The 15,105-nt window shown below is 49.4% G+C and overlaps 7 protein-coding genes across 9 annotated transcripts; 5 read left to right on the forward strand and 2 right to left on the reverse strand.

The window, feature by feature from the left end:
* Nucleotides 1-63: 63 nt before the first annotated feature.
* On the reverse strand, nt 64-1,718 carry PV09_04464 (uncharacterized protein). The gene is made up of 2 exons (XM_016357810.1): nt 1,269-1,718; nt 64-1,208 (listed from the first exon to the last, which is right to left on the reverse strand). Exons 1-2 carry the CDS (start codon nt 1,645-1,647, stop codon nt 865-867), a joined length of 723 nt encoding a protein of 240 aa, XP_016214602.1. The 5' UTR covers nt 1,648-1,718; the 3' UTR covers nt 64-864.
* Nucleotides 1,719-1,955: 237 nt separating this feature from the next.
* Nucleotides 1,956-4,209, forward strand: PV09_04465 (uncharacterized protein). Its single transcript, XM_016357811.1, has 2 exons — nt 1,956-2,109; nt 2,163-4,209. The coding sequence occupies exons 1-2, from the start codon at nt 2,070-2,072 to the stop codon at nt 3,998-4,000; spliced, it is 1,878 nt and encodes a 625-aa protein (XP_016214603.1). The 5' UTR covers nt 1,956-2,069; the 3' UTR covers nt 4,001-4,209.
* Nucleotides 4,210-4,609: 400 nt separating this feature from the next.
* PV09_04466 (uncharacterized protein) lies at nt 4,610-5,354 on the forward strand. Its single transcript, XM_016357812.1, has one exon. It carries the CDS (start codon nt 4,803-4,805, stop codon nt 5,283-5,285), a length of 483 nt encoding a protein of 160 aa, XP_016214604.1. The 5' UTR covers nt 4,610-4,802; the 3' UTR covers nt 5,286-5,354.
* PV09_04467 lies at nt 5,309-6,399 on the reverse strand. 2 transcript variants are annotated; one of them, XM_016357813.1, is made up of 3 exons: nt 6,180-6,399; nt 5,963-6,119; nt 5,309-5,903 (listed from the first exon to the last, which is right to left on the reverse strand). In XM_016357813.1, exons 1-3 carry the CDS (start codon nt 6,363-6,365, stop codon nt 5,365-5,367), a joined length of 882 nt encoding a protein of 293 aa, XP_016214605.1. In that variant the 5' UTR covers nt 6,366-6,399; the 3' UTR covers nt 5,309-5,364. The 2 variants fall into 2 exon arrangements, with proteins under 2 accessions (XP_016214605.1, XP_016214606.1); XM_016357814.1 differs by having other exon boundaries at nt 5,963-6,399.
* On the forward strand, nt 6,215-7,836 carry PV09_04468. 2 transcript variants are annotated; one of them, XM_016357816.1, is made up of 4 exons: nt 6,215-6,587; nt 6,639-6,671; nt 6,746-6,827; nt 6,881-7,836. In XM_016357816.1, the coding sequence occupies exons 1-4, from the start codon at nt 6,521-6,523 to the stop codon at nt 7,569-7,571; spliced, it is 873 nt and encodes a 290-aa protein (XP_016214608.1). In that variant the 5' UTR covers nt 6,215-6,520; the 3' UTR covers nt 7,572-7,836. The 2 variants fall into 2 exon arrangements, with proteins under 2 accessions (XP_016214608.1, XP_016214607.1); XM_016357815.1 differs by having other exon boundaries at nt 6,215-6,671.
* Nucleotides 7,837-7,971: 135 nt separating this feature from the next.
* Nucleotides 7,972-9,357, forward strand: PV09_04469 (uncharacterized protein). The gene is made up of 2 exons (XM_016357817.1): nt 7,972-8,405; nt 8,471-9,357. The coding sequence occupies exons 1-2, from the start codon at nt 8,073-8,075 to the stop codon at nt 9,086-9,088; spliced, it is 951 nt and encodes a 316-aa protein (XP_016214609.1). The 5' UTR covers nt 7,972-8,072; the 3' UTR covers nt 9,089-9,357.
* A 1,959-nt stretch (nt 9,358-11,316) lies between these two features.
* Nucleotides 11,317-15,000, forward strand: PV09_04470 (uncharacterized protein; the record flags this gene model as incomplete). Its single annotated transcript, XM_016357818.1, has 1 exon — nt 11,317-15,000. One exon carries the CDS (start codon nt 11,317-11,319, stop codon nt 14,998-15,000), a length of 3,684 nt encoding a protein of 1,227 aa, XP_016214610.1.
* Nucleotides 15,001-15,105: the final 105 nt, after the last annotated feature.

Genomic DNA, 15,105 nt, shown 5'->3' on the forward strand with positions numbered 1-15,105 from the left:
CTTAGCGTGAAACACATTCCTGAACTTGGCTTGACAAAACTCTTGAATAGACCAATATTTCTCAGTAACTTTAGTAGTATGCGTGGACAGATGTGTTAAAGAGATCGCTGGGCGCCTTCTCTGATAAACAGATGAGTTCGAACCTATAACATGGGGCAGCGCTAGCTAGTGCTGTTGCATGATGACTGTTTGATTGCTTATACGAACGGATTTCTATTTTGCGAAGTTTCTGATTCTGGCATTTGATCCTCATGGGATTGCATATATCGTTTGACGACATCCACAACTGACTAATTCTTGGACAGCCCAAATGTTGCAAAAGTTTAACGTGTAGTATAACTTGTGCCCGAAGCATCATTCATTTATCTTCTGCAATTAGTAGCACAGTAAATGAAGAGGTATGTGCGAGGTTGATAAGATCTTCATTCCCATTGCCAACCGTCAAAACAGACGCAAACACATAATTTCCGACCTATCGATGATATTGTGTATATTAAGACAGGGTTCAATAGGTGCTGAGCCCTCTTTGGCTCTCTGTATTGATCAAAGAACTCTGTGTGATGTATCAGACTCTGTACGTATTATTCCTACGCTTGTGTTCAACCATAGCGGGAATCATCGAAAGCCTAGCAATGGCTTCTCACGCGATGATGGCAAGCAATTTGCCCTCGTTCCGCATATCCTCGATGCGAGCTCGTGGCTCCAAGACCGTGTAGCTTGTTTTCGCCTGTGTACATGATGTCATTATCTGTGTACGCGAAGAGCCATAACTGCGGTGAGGACACTGGTGTCACGGGATTCTAGCAGCGGTTTTCTTGATTCCATCAAGAAAGGTTCAAGATTTCCCAGTGCGTAGCTTTGCTGCTAAGGAAATTGACTAAACGACATGGCAACTAAATCGACGCCGTCATCGTCGCTATCCGCACGAACGTTGACGATCGCTAGCTGGCGAAAGCCAAGGCTCGAGTATACGTGCTTGCCCATTGGACTGGCAAAAACTACCACTGATGAGTGTAGCATTTTGGCAAGCTGTAATCCTCGCGTACAAAGCGCTGTGGCGGCGCCTTTGCGATGCCATTGTGGCGCTGTCGCGAGAACCTGCAGTTGGATGTAGCGAAGCCCGTAACGCCGGTCGAACAATCTTTTTTTTGCTAAAGATGTTGTCTTCGTCCAGACTTGCATTCTTCTCCGGTCCGCATCACGTCGTTCTGCAGTTACAATTAGTATCATTAGGACAGCAGCCAAACTTGCCAAGATGATGGACCTACCCCGGCTGGACTCTTTAGAAACCGAGTCCTGCGCAATGACCGGTGTCCGGATCGAAGCGTATATATTTTCCAGATCCCATACAGCAAATGCTATAGGAATTCGTACGTAGTTGATATCAGTCTCAGCTACCATGACAAGCCAACGATCTCGGCTAGTGATGAACTCTTTGAACTTCAGTAGCGTGAAATGCCGTTCATCCTCCGGAAATTTGTCCCGGTGAGGAAAACGCCAGTTCCACTGCGGATCTAGTGGCATAGCTGCCAGGGCAATATCCACAATATCATCTAGATCGTGAATCGTTGCTCTCCGGATTGAAAAGTCTGGGGTAACAGAGGCCGTTTCGGATGGCATGATATTGAAGGGATGTGGAGCCAGCATGATGACAGAGCTGGTAGCCCAGTTTACAGTGCCTAGAACATGAAGAACGAGCTGATCTGCTTCCTAGTAAGGGAGCCGGTGATAGCTAAGGCGGTGGTGTTGGATAGAAAACAGGGTTGAGGAGTGACGTCACTGCACGGTTCAGGGATACACCGCGACCGGAAATGGTATAGCGTTGTGTGAGGCCGGCAGCGCCTCAGGGTCCAGTTCGATCCCTGCGTCAGTGGCGTCATTGTGTACGGAGGAGCTGGGGTTGCTGAATACTCGCACTTCATAATCGTACAATAGTATATAACAGCTTTGGAGAGAAAAAAAAATAATAAATGGCTGACCACCCGGCATAGTACTGTGTGGTTGCACACTCCACCTTCGAATTCAGAATCGCATATTAAATTTTTTAGCATACTGCCCCGTTGTCGACAATGATTGACATGTCCGCAGCGACAGAATTGCCCTTGGAATGTAAGCTATATTTTTCTCACTCGCTGGCTCGAAGAGTGCTCAACCTGTAATAGGCACATCTCAGTGGAGCGAGAAAACATTCGAGGAGCTATGTAAGGACTGGCTTCAATTTGAATCAAGCCAACCCTCAACGCCGCAAGCTTCATATAACCCATCTTCCTCTCAGAAAGGAGTCGATAACGAGTCGAGCTTATGGCTTGACATCCAGCAATGGGCTATTCCATCATTCTCGCCACAGCTGTTTCTCACCGACGTACAATCACCGGGTTCGTTCAGGCCTTACGGAACGCCGCTAGCAAACGGCCCATCAGAGACTGAACAGCAGGAGTGCTACTTTAGCCAGAGGCATCAATCAAGCATTATTTTGCAGAACGATGGGTGCAATAGCTTGAATGATACACAGGATCTTCCAGAATCTTGCCGCGAACCAGAGGCGCATACACAAGCTGTTGTGGAAAACTTTCAGCATCAGACAGTGCAACCTTCCATAAACCAATCACCTCAAGAGGCAAGTCGCTTGGTACCACAGAGCCACAAAACTAAACCTGTTGGCATATCGCAAAAGCGCAAGGCTAGTGTCAGTATAAATGACCCTGTGCGCATCAGACGTTACGGCGACGCGCCTGGAAGGGACGCGGGGATTCTAGTCGAATGGGGCAAGCTGCCACAGGGTCGTAGCAAGATGGAAGGAGATAGTCTGGCCTCGTATCGGGTCAATCGCAAGTACAGAGCATGCGAAACATGCAAAAAAGGGCGAAGGAAATGCGGCCGACGCTGTTTTCCATACATAGAGTGTATAAACACAAAGCCACTCGTTTTTCTGGACAGGCCCACGAACATTCGGCTCTTCCGCTCAGGACCCGCCGTCGGACATCCACTCTTCTCAGAGCTGCCGGACTTGTACAGGCTGGAGGACCTGTCTAGGTCGCCCATCACATTCTCGAGCAGCATATCTCAAGGCATTTATGTCCTTCCGTTGCATATTGAGATAACTGAGTTTCAACCACATCCTCAATTGAAGACTGCACGTTCATACAAGGCATTATCGCGTATGCATGTTTTGGAGATGCCCCGTCTCTGCCTCGCAAGCATTGCAGCCACAAGGGCGGTACTGCAAGAGTACATTGAAAAATCTTGGTATCTATATCTGCAATCTATCATGCTAAATGTGGATAGCATTACTCAATCTGTCCTGCATGAGGCTATCCGATATACAACAAGCTTCCAACAACAACACGCATCCATCGTGTATCGCGCACTTAAGCTTTTAGCGCTGGGCCGCATGATCGAACTCGACTGGGTGTTCACATGTTCCAACATTCCGGGAGTCGACGTTGTGGCTGACCCCCACAGCCCCTGGTTCGCGAAGCGACCGATCACGCCAGTAATTGACACCCAATTGGACCAGATCATTATCCAAAATTTCCTCGCTCCTTTACGCGCAGGACTATTAAACGACCTTTACGTTAAGATGAAGTATGGAAAGCGGCAAGACTGGTTTGAGATATTTCTCGTAACCTTCATCCTCCAGATCAACGTTGCATTACTCCTCAAGCATTCGCGGAAGAACGCTATCCAATGCGGTGCGAGCCATCGATACAACTCACTAGCCCTTGCCGAGGAGTACTTTCACGGATCGAACATCCTGCTTGCTCATTTCCTGCACGGTGGCAATGGGATTGCCCAGATCCTCCAGTTAAAAGCGACTAGCGTTGGCATCAGCACCGGCCAGGAGGCTTTCTTGCGGAGACTAGCAGAATCACTGCATTCACAAAAGACGGCCCTTTGGAAGCTTCGAGAATCAAAGCACTATGAAGCAGATTTGTACTGGACCCATCAGATGTTTCTGGCCGACTGGACTCCAGAAGATAAGACGATCGCGGAACCGTGACATCTCGGAGCAGGCAAGGAGGTGTATCCATGAGGTTGGACGAAGAAGTCAAGACTGTGTACTACTATCGCACTCTATTAGCCTTTATTTCAGCAGAGCATGGACAGAAAGGGCTTCCCTGGATGGAGCACCTGTTTACAACTGCTGATTTTCTGTACAATTTGGAATGCCAAGTACTATAACCACGAGCCTGTTAATTCCGACTTAATTGTGTTGTCAGATGCTCCGATCGTCGTATGAAAAGAAAAGTTTGAGAAACAGCGTGCTTAATTGGACGGTTTGAAGCTCAAGATAAGAAGACACGGCGCAATCGCACTCGTACTTCTCAATCGTGAATGCCGCTGAAGTCTCTTACTGCGGTCCACATGCTGCTATATAGTAGGAGTCTAAAGCTTCTAAGTAGTCTAAGTAGTCCCAGGCGTGTCAGTTGACAGCAGGTTTTCGGCATAAATGTGGGACGCTAGCGCGCGTCTTTATCACTCTACTCGTCGATCTGTATACCGCCTTTTTTGGAGCGCGTCAATGAAATATCAATCTTTATACGACGCAGATGCCCATTTAAGCCCATTGATCAAGCTCTTCACAACTACTTGTGCCTGACACTAAATACGAATGCTACATTGAATGCTAGGTATTCAGTTAAAATTGTTAAAGTTATGACGTCAAAACGGGTTCGAATCTGAAGCGCCAGTCAGGGTCTGCTCTTTAAGGCTCTTCCTCGTAACAGTTTTCCGTACACCTCAGTTTCGTCACGCTGACTCTTCGCCTTTCGTATAAACTTCCAAATCATCACCAGTCTTTCATGTCTACTTCCTTTCTGGGCCTTCCTGTTTCACAACATGCCGTCGCCCGCGGTGTGACGGTTTTCTTCGGCATCCTCAGCACAAGTATGGGTTTGCGGGCCCTCGTAGACCCAGCGGGCTACGCGGCAATCTTTGGAGTTCCAGCGCTATCATCAACGATGGCAACTGCATCACGCAACCCCTTCATCAAAGCTGCTGGCGCCAGCAGACTGGCCGGGGGACTTGGCACTCTGGCGTGTGTCCTGCTGGGTCAAGACAAAGGTGCAGCGCTGGGCTTGTGCGCAGGTGCTATCGTGGGCATCATGGACGGGTTGAGCCTGAAAGCAGAGATTGAAGCCACAAGAAAGGAGTTGGGCGGAAAGACTCATGATGATGACGATGGCGTGAAAAGTTTGGAAGAGTCCGAAGGCAAGGCCTGGGGTCACATGATGTTTGGGCCTATTGCTGCTGCACTTGGCTCGTGGCTGTACTACGTTTCATGAAGAATGAGATACCAATGCGAAAGTGAGGAATTATGTGCTCCCTTGTCCATACTACAAAATTGACGTGTGATCTAATTGTCTAAGACGAGCCAGACTGCTCCCAAGGTCGCTCGCAGATCCGTGACAACTTGTTCTCGTCCACGTCTCTGACCAGGACGTGAATATGCTCCAATCCACGCACGCTCTGTAAACCAGTCCAGTTCTTGAACCACAAGACCTTGTCTTCTCCTTGGACGCCAAGGCCGTCTACGAAGGTTCGGTCAACGAATTCCTCCACCATCTTCCTCCCAGCGGAAGTCAAATCTCCGTTCACGTCATCAACGGGAAGGCGAACTTTTGACCACACACAGATATGTACTATGCCCGGCTCGAGTCCGTAGGGCCAGTCGTTTATCAGTATTCTATAATCATCCTTGACCTGGAATGGTATGGTACTTTTGCACGCAAACTTCGGCTCACCGCTGTTAAGCGACGCGGGGTCATAGTCGGACCAGCACACCCGCTCTTGAAGTATGAAATTTGTTATCGTTCCATATCTACGTTTTGTTTCGGCGCTCCAGGCTAGGTAGGCACGAAGCTGAGATGGCCGACGGGTGAGCCGCTCGAGCGCCTGTCGTGCTGACGATTCGCCGTCAGCTATGCTTCATTCCACCCGATTCCAAAATGTGTTCTCGCACATATGATATATTTCAGGTCGTTCCAAGTTTGCAGATGGTAGTCTTCATCGCTCATAGCCAGGATGTCTTTATCTCGATCCGTGAGGTGGAAGACGGGAGCGGTGACTTCTGTCTTCCCATCGACGGCCATATCGGATTGGAGTACTGCTTGCTCCACCTGTGATGCACGTGAGCGCACAGGAACGTACTGTGGTACTTGCTTGACTTATGGGTTTACCTTACGGCTTGGAGAAAGATGCAAATTGCGCGCTGGGGAACTCGGGCCTGACCCAATCGCTATCACGGGCGCCGTACAGCGGTTGAATTTCCGACTTGGACCGATCTCGGGCAAGGGTTGACTTGCCGAAAAGGCATTGCTTTTCCTCGCCTGAGCCAGCAGAACATGTCCTAACCACCACGACATCGCCAATTGGATTTCTGCAGCTTCCTTACTGTTGGTTTGGCCCCGGAGGTGTTGGAGTCTTCTTATTTAGCCCGATTCCCTGCTGGACGTCCTGCCCGCAACGCAACATCGTCGTTCGCTCCCGCATCTGCTACCTCCCTATCACACCACAAAAAATGGCGGGCGCATTTTCATCTGAGCTCGTCAACGGCGTCTACATACCCGCAGGCTTGCTTATCATAGGTACGGCAATTATCAAACTAGAGTGGTTACCGTTTGCTGTAGCTTTAGCAGCTCTTCTCGGTGCATACAAAGTTCTCGGCTCAGGTGAGTTTCTATCGTGGCATTTTCCCAATGCTCCAAGACGGGTAGGGAAGAGAAGCTTATATTTATGGTGACAGGCTCGCGCAAAGTCCTTGACCCGGTCAAATTTCAGGAATTTGAGCTCAAGGAGAAGACAGTTTTATCGCACAATACCGCGATGTATATTCCGTCCTTTCAGACCATGCAATTCAAAAGTGCTAAGCAGAATTTAGATACCGATTCGCTCTGCCGAGGCCAACCGACATCTTGGGCCTGCCCATAGGTCAGCACATCTCTCTTGCAGCCACACTGACGGTTGATGGCAAGCCTAAGGAGATCGTTCGTTCCTACACGCCGGTTTCTTCGGACAACGACAAGGGATACTTTGACCTTCTCATCAAAGCATATCCCACTGGCAACATTTCCAAGCATGTTGCAAGCATGCAAATCGGCCAAAAGATAAAGACAAGAGGTCCCAAAGGCGCCATGGTTTATAGGCCTGGGCTCGTGAGACGATTTGGCATGATTGCTGGCGGAACTGGCATCACGCCTATGCTGCAGATCATCCGCGCCATTCAGCGAGGGAGAGCTTCGGGAGACACCACTGAGGTCGACCTGATCTTCGCTAACGTGAACGTTGAAGACATTTTACTACGGGAGGACCTAGATGAGCTCGCAAAGAAGGACAAGGGCATCAGGGTGTACTACGTTCTTAACAACCCTCCAGAGAACTGGAATGGCGGCGTAGGCTTTGTAACTGCAGAGATGATCAAGGAGCATCTGCCTCCACCTGCGAGCGACATCAAGATCCTCATCTGCGGCCCTCCGCCTATGGTCAGCGCAATGAAGAAGGCAACGGAGAGCCTGGGCTACGAGAAGGCCAAGCCTGTAAGCAAGCTCGAGGATCAGGTTTTCTGCTTCTAAGCGCACCGGAGCTTTGGTAGATCGCTGGGGAGCATGCGACAACACATGTGCCTTTGGCATACATGCAAGGAAAAGGGAGAAAGCGTTCAGTTTATTTTATTGAAGTGGGCTCAACTTGCGTCGTTGCCCAGGAAAAGAATGCTTTCTTGGTTGGTCCGGCTCCCATGAAGACTCATACATACAAGCGAGTGCAGTCGAATCACATCGTCTCGTAATTAAATTAGATATTAAAGTCAAAATAGAAGCTGTTGAACAAGGTGTCAAATCTCATCCATGCACGTTGGCTGAGTCACAAGCGTTTTTGCACTGGGATGTACGGAACGCATAAACGAGAACCTCGTATTGGTAGGAGATACGCGTCCTCGCAAAAACAAAGTATCTGCATATATTTGCCCCATCATGTCTACATACCAAGCCGTATTTGATATTTTTCTTTGATTAATTTTTTTTTTTTTTGGTATAAGCCTTTGTCGTTCACGTTCTTCACTTACTGCGTTCCCCATGGCTGAAGGTGCAGTTACTAAACCAGCGGCTTCGGATCAAGATGGAGATCTTTCATATACGATTACCCTACCGGACGGTCGAAAGCTGGGCTATGCAGTGTATGGTTCGCCAGAAGGCAAGCCAATATTACTTCACCATGGACTAGCCGGATCGCGTCTTGATGGCGCAGCGTTCCATGGCCTTGGAAAAGAACTGAACGCCCGCATCATTGGCATCGACAGGCCCGGAATGGGGTTGAGCACTGCGCAACCAAACCGGACGCTCCTTGGATTCGCAAAGGACGTAGAGCATCTTACAAACTATCTAAAACTGGACAAGTACGCCGTCATGGTAGGTATTTTTTCTTTTGTTTTTTTTTTCTTTGCTCCTGTCCTGTGCTCACGGACAGTCGATAGGGGATATCAGGCGGCGGCCCATCGACGCTGGCATGTGCCAAAGCCCTGCCTGCTACACAACTCAAAGCCGTCGCCGTCGTCGTCGGCCTTGGCCCACCGGACATCGGCATGAGCGGAGCCCGGATCATCAACCGCATCGGTTTCCCGTACGGCTTCCGCTACTGCCCTTCGTTCCTGAATCGGTGGTTCTGGAGACGCGACGCCATCGGCCGTGTAGATCTGACCGACGAGGAGCGGCTCCATATGGTGTTGGACGCGACCGAGAAGGCAAAGGGCACCATGCCCGCTAAAGACGTTGCAGTCACGAGCGACGTCAACTTTCATCGCACGTACTTGAGGTCCACGAGGGAGGCATTCGCGCAGGGGTACGACGGCGTCTTAACGGACGCAAAGCTGTGCTGCCGACCCTTCGGTTTCAGGCTTGAGGATTTCGGAGACGACCTGCCCATACATCTGTGGTATGGCAGGCAGGATGTTTTTGTTCCGCCCATCCACGGCGTGGAGATGGCGAAACGGCTAGGAAGTAGAGCAACGCTAAGACTCGAGGATGAGACACACATCAGCCTTCCAACCAACTACGGACGCGAGATTTTAGAAGCGCTGCTTAAAACTATGTGACGTCCCGCGTTGAACTGGCCTTTGAACAATCGTCGAATCCCAGCTTAGATTTCTGGGAGTCTAGTCTCTTGCGATATCCATCACCGCTTTGTTCATGTTTTAAAAAAACAGATCTTGCTCTTCTCTCATGAATAACTTACAGAACCTAGTCACATGATCGTAACGTGGCGAGACTTGCGCATGGCTTTGAACGCTCAATGATATTGGAAACGTGGCAAACTGTGCTTTGAAAAGAAAAATATCATCTACTTTTGCTGTCATGTTGCAGTAATACGTTGCGAAAGCAGCTAGTCGGCGATCTTCTTTGCGCAGGTCATAAGCGCTTTGATGGCAAATAAGGATGGAAAACGAAACTCCATCACCCTTCATCTGTCCTTTGCTCTCTTTCGAGGTTTTACCCTCCTCTGTTTCTCCCCTCACATTACCCATGCCTTAGCTCTGCAATATTTTCGGGAAGATGAGAATCTTGTGCATACGGCCCATACTCATGTTGAGATTGTTCTGTCTCTCTCCAAACCTGAATTAAGCATAAGACGCACAGATTTGCATTGGTGCTATACTCGAGGGCGCTCCTGCAGAAGTCCGAGTACCGGTTGATCTCCTTAGAGCATGGTTGGGTAAGCAGTGTTCTGGACTGCTGGTACCCGGGCCAGCACTGTTGATTAAGAAATGCTCGGCAATGGCGCTTGCAGAAGGGGAGGTCTGTGTCAAAGCAAATCGTGTTTTCCTAGCCAGCCATCGCGTTTGATACATCATTCCACCTTGAAAACGTATCATCGAATACTATGCCTATTTTGCGGGAAAGGTCTCTGTTGTAGACGCCGTCAGAGCCGCAGGTATGATTGACGGTAAACGCTGTCACTGGGAAACAAATCTGCAAAAAAAGAAGGTCGGCGGATAACATTGAATTTAGGCTCTATTAATTCATTTGTAGCAATTGATGCAGGCACAAGAGATATGCAGCGACGAGCGTTGAGTAGCGAGCACGTTGCGAGGAAACGGACAGTGGACGGTAGATGAAAGTCCATCCAAGTGCGGAGTCTCTCGCACGACAGAGGCAACCACGGCGATTTCCCTCCATGTGGAAGGATATTCGTCGAGGTGTGTAGATGTAGAAGAACCGTTCTGATTCTCTGTCGTAGAACTAATCGGGCCAGCTGCTGTTGTTCATTGCTTGTGTGAAGCGCTGACCAGCTGGGACGTGGCTGAATAGGCAAGACCTGACTGGCTGCGCTTGTCCATTTCCGCCATCATGTCGACAACGTCAATCACAGGATTTAGAACGTTGCATTACTACGAAAATACACTCAAGCATGTAGAGACGATCTGTCGGGAACAAACCAAGCCGTAGAGCAAGAAGCCCCTCTCGAGACTTCTTGTTGTGTCTAAGAGCCTGGAAAATGGGCGTTCGTGGCCAATCAGCTCGTGAACCTTGAGAGTGGTTTGCTGCTTTCTCGTTCTCGCTTATGCGATCCATACCTGAAGCTTCTAATCGACCGTATGTCCAAAGCCTCCATGATTGGAGAGCAGAGACTGCGTGTTGTGTTTATTCTTTGCATGCTCAGCGCAGCGACACAGCAACTTTCCGGTGCTTTGCCATGTTCCCTCTTGGGCTTCTTGACGTTGTCGTGCATCATTCTTTGTCCTAGCATAACCAGCGACACAGAGCCTCGCTTAATCAATACGGATCGAAATCTTTATATCCTGGATCAGACCCCTCTATGAGCTACAGTTTTTCGTACTGCATCATGGCTATGTAGCCGCGACAGCTTAGATTCTTGCCAAACCACGGTCAAACGGTGCAGTCATTCAAGTGCCAGTCACTGTAAAACACAAAATCATTCACAGGGTCAAGTCGCAGAAGTCGATCAAAGTGACTGTGAGCTCAAAGTAAGAGTTACTTCCAGAACAATCAAGATGGCGGTTAAAAGATCGTGGTGTCGGAATCCAGCTGGTCTACCCGGACAAGTTACGACATTTCACTGTCACTGCTACTGGCTCATTACTTTCTATTCACTGGCGTATTCTCGGCTTATGACGGTAAGTCTCCAATGCGCGGTTTCGTGCGGAAGTTTGTGCATTCGTCTATATTAAGCCTTTTCTGACACATCTCACTTTTCTGCTCCGATTATCTTCTTTCTTCCCTTCATATCCTTGGATTTGTACGAGCGCGTATACGTCCAAATTTTGACTTGATTGTCACCAAGTCGAACAAATCAAAGAACAAGATGCCTGCTAACCGTTTCCCCGCTGCCTTGAAAGGCATTGTGGGCATCATCACCGCGTGCTGTCTCGTCAGCACGTATCTCAAAAGCCAATTGGTGACACCGCCAACACAGGTGTCAGTCAGCAGCACTGCCATGCACCAGGCCCATGGCTCAGGGCCTATTTACAGAGGCATCCCAGCGGCCACCTCCTTCGTGGAGAACAACATTCGGTCGGGGCGCCAGTCGATGTTCGTAACCCCGACGGTCAACCAAATTGTTGTTCACGAAGTGCGTGAAACTCAGCTTCCAAGCACTTTGGAGCCTGCTGTTCACGAGACAACGTCTGCCTTCCTGGCAAACTTCCCGCCAAACACCTTTGTGTTGGCGGCAAAGGGAGGTGAGACGTTTGCGCGCTGGGCTACTCTAGCCCTTGAGCTTGCCAATATTGCCTGGACAATACTGTATGTCGTCCTGCCATGCCTCTTTTGGGCAGTTCTACTGCTTCGCAGATGGAACTTTCCCTCATACTATCTCCGCAAGATGACGCCTTCATCGAAGTCTCGTGATGTTCGCTCTGTGACTTCGGTGGCGGATTTTAATCTCCAGAAAGTCTCATGTGAGCAATCTTGGATCTCCCTTGAGACTTTAGGACCAAAGAAGATGAAGGAGCATCTGGAAGCTCTCCGACAGCTGGCTCTGCATGTCGAGAAGCAGAAAGCAGCTGGAGAAGCGGCAAGGACGCAGGCCATAGCGGCGCTGCAGGAAGCCCAAGAAGTTATGAAAAAGGCTAAGGAGCTTGTTGCAGAATGCAGTGGCCTCAGAGAAGATCTCCACATTGAGCGTGAAAACATGAGGCAAGACAAACTCATGGCCAAAGCTCGACAAGCTGCCCGAGCTGAAAAGGAGCTTCGATTCGAGGAGACGATCAAACGCCTTCAGGAGTCACGGGAGCGAAAGAAGGCCGAGAGGCTCAAGCTAGCAGAGGAAACAAAGGCTCGCGAACAAGAAGCACTGGCAAAAGCTAGAAGGGAGGCCGAGGAAGCAGCACTGGTCAGAGCACGCCTAGAAACGGAGGCGCTGATGAGAAAGCACGAGGAGAAGTCCAAGGCCAAGAAGCCAGCTCGGCTAAATCGTCTTGTGGAGTTAAAAGAAAAGGACGCGAAGACAGAAAAGCAGGCTGTCGAATTGGAGCGGGAACTCGGTGTGAAAAAGGTCGTTCTCAAGCAGGATGCCTTCAGAAAAAAATTGGCGAGCGGGAAGGTTCGTTCAAATGCCAAAACTACGGTCATGGCCAAAATTGAGTTCAAGGAAGCCGTTGCGGCGCACAAGGAGTCTACAGATGGAATGTCCATGTCACAACGCAACGAGGAGCAAAAACCACTACATCATGCAACAGTAGTGGAGGACGAAAGTACCCCCATCATCTCTAGTGAGGATACCCATGCTTCTGATGAGTCAACAGAAGAACAAATCTGGCCAGAAGTGGATCTGAAGACTTCCAAGAGACAGAACTCTCCGTGTACCAACACCAGCCAAGGAGCTTCTTGCGCTAAAATCACCTTGAGCGAGCCGGAAAACAAGACGGATCCCATTTCGGACCATGTTGAACAAAACGAAAATTTAAAAGGAGAAACGGTCATTGCCAACTTCGCAGAAGTTCGCCAGGATACATGGGACAGCACTCTTCCCTCCGCTGCTGTGGGTGATATTGAACAATCCGATATTCCCGCCTTTGACCTTAATCTCGACGATATTCATGATGTTGATTTCGAGAGCAAGAATTGGATTACACAGTCCGCAAAGGAGCAAAAACTCAGAATGCAAGAGCTTGAGAATGCAGGCAACGAGCTACTCGATCCATTGTCTATAAACGAGGTGCAGAAGACGTATGAGGGAAATGGGCACTCTGCGCCCTCCTTATACGAGGGTCTCGACTCCACAAGTTCGGGTGTCGATGCTGAGCTCGACAAACAGCTGACTGAACTGTTTTCTCTTGATCTCGACGATTCCAAAGGTGACCCTTTTGCGTTGACGCCGGAAATGGAAGCCATCTTGAATGAAGACTTTAATGTCAGTGTAGGAGTTGAAAGCTCTAATCCACTATGTCCCTCACAAACGAACCAGCTCCAGACAGAAACATCATGGCCCGTTGAAGATGCTACCAAAGCAAACGCACCTGTCAGGGCTTCACCAGGGGTTCTGGCTCGAAGAAAGATCGCCATGCCACGGAGACTGAGAAAGGTTCGCTTTAGAAAAGAACTAGTGGGCAAGGAGCTAGAGGCACGCGGCTGCTCGTTCTCACAGTCCGTACGTTCTGAGGCATCACGACGCGACAGTTCTGGCCAAATAGAGAATTCACTTCCTCCAGCAACCACGGGACCTTGTACGAGCAGCCTTAGTGTCCCTCAGCTTAACAAAAGTGCGGATGGTATTGAGGCTTCCAAGTCTCAATCCCAACAGCCAAAAGAGTATTCGGACGAAATGACTGACCTCGTGTTCGAGAACAAAACAGATGCAAAAGCTACCAGCTCTAGTGCTAATCAGCCTACAGCTGCTAATGTTGCCTCTGGTGATAGCATGGAGGTTGATGAATGCCCAAGTGGCATCCACGCGTCTGATGATGATCTCATCATGTCAGATAAACCAGAAATAACAGATCCTCGTGATGGGGATGCGATGGATGTCGAAAATTATGTTGGACCAACGATAGCTCCTGCTATCAATTCTTCGCTCAACCAAAACCCGCAAAACGCGACCATTCCAGCTATTTTAGCTCCGTTGGCTATCTCGGCTCCCCCATCTATTTCAGCAGCCCCAGCTATCTTGGCTCCTCTAACTATCTCGGCTCCTCCATCTATTTCCGCTCCTCTGACTATCTCGGCTCCTCCATCTATTTCAGCTCCTCTAGCTATATCCGCTTCTCCAGCTATATCCGCTCCTCCAGCTATATCCGCTCCTCCAGCTCCATCGACTAGTTCGGCATACGACCAGGCTTCTAGAACTATCACCAAGGCCTCTACAGGTTTTAGCTTCTCTCGATGGATGGCTGAGTCGGAAATTCGTGCCGATGTAGAAGCTGAGGAAGAGAGGCGCGCAAACGAAAAGAGGGCTTCCATGGGGTTAAAATCACTACAGGAAGATTACGAGGCTCACAAGCAGATGATTCAAAGGAAGGGCTTCGCACCTTTGCCACAGGATTTCGATCAAAACAAGATGGAACCAAATCCATCGTATAAGCAGCCTCCAAGAGCTCCACTGATGCTCCTGCCCAGCTATTCACAACTCAGCACAAGCACAAATAGGCCTACGCAAGTGCCCGAAAGCTCGCCATATAAGCCGCCTCCAAGAGCTCCATTGATGCTCCTGCCGAGCTATTCAGAGCTCGGCACAAGTACAAATATGACTTCACATTTGTCCCAAGCCGTGCCCTCCACTTCTGAACAGAAGGGAAGTACTCCTTCAGCGTCTCATACAACTCCACGTTCACTGCTGGCCGGTCCTCATCTTTCAAGCATGCCCATGAACTCTGCAAATCCAACACAGGCTTCAGCGTCCGGCATTCGAAAGATCACGACCGATTCACCACCAGCGCTAAAAATGTCGGCTACCCACGAAGAATGGCTAGCTGCAGATGAAGAGACTCGGAGGAAAATTAACATTCTCCGCAAGAAGAACAATCGGGGACCAGCTTATGAGGAAATTTAGCAAAAAAGAAAAAGTCACTAAGTTGCCAAGAGTTTGTGACTAGAGTTAACCCAGAAGGAGATGACGAAATCCTACACATTTTTGGAGGGGATGATCTGAAGCGCG

The sequence above is a fragment of the Verruconis gallopava genome (genome assembly GCF_000836295.1).
Source record: "Verruconis gallopava strain CBS 43764 unplaced genomic scaffold supercont1.12, whole genome shotgun sequence".
In the NCBI taxonomy this organism is placed as follows: Eukaryota; Fungi; Ascomycota; class Dothideomycetes; order Venturiales; family Sympoventuriaceae; genus Verruconis; species Verruconis gallopava.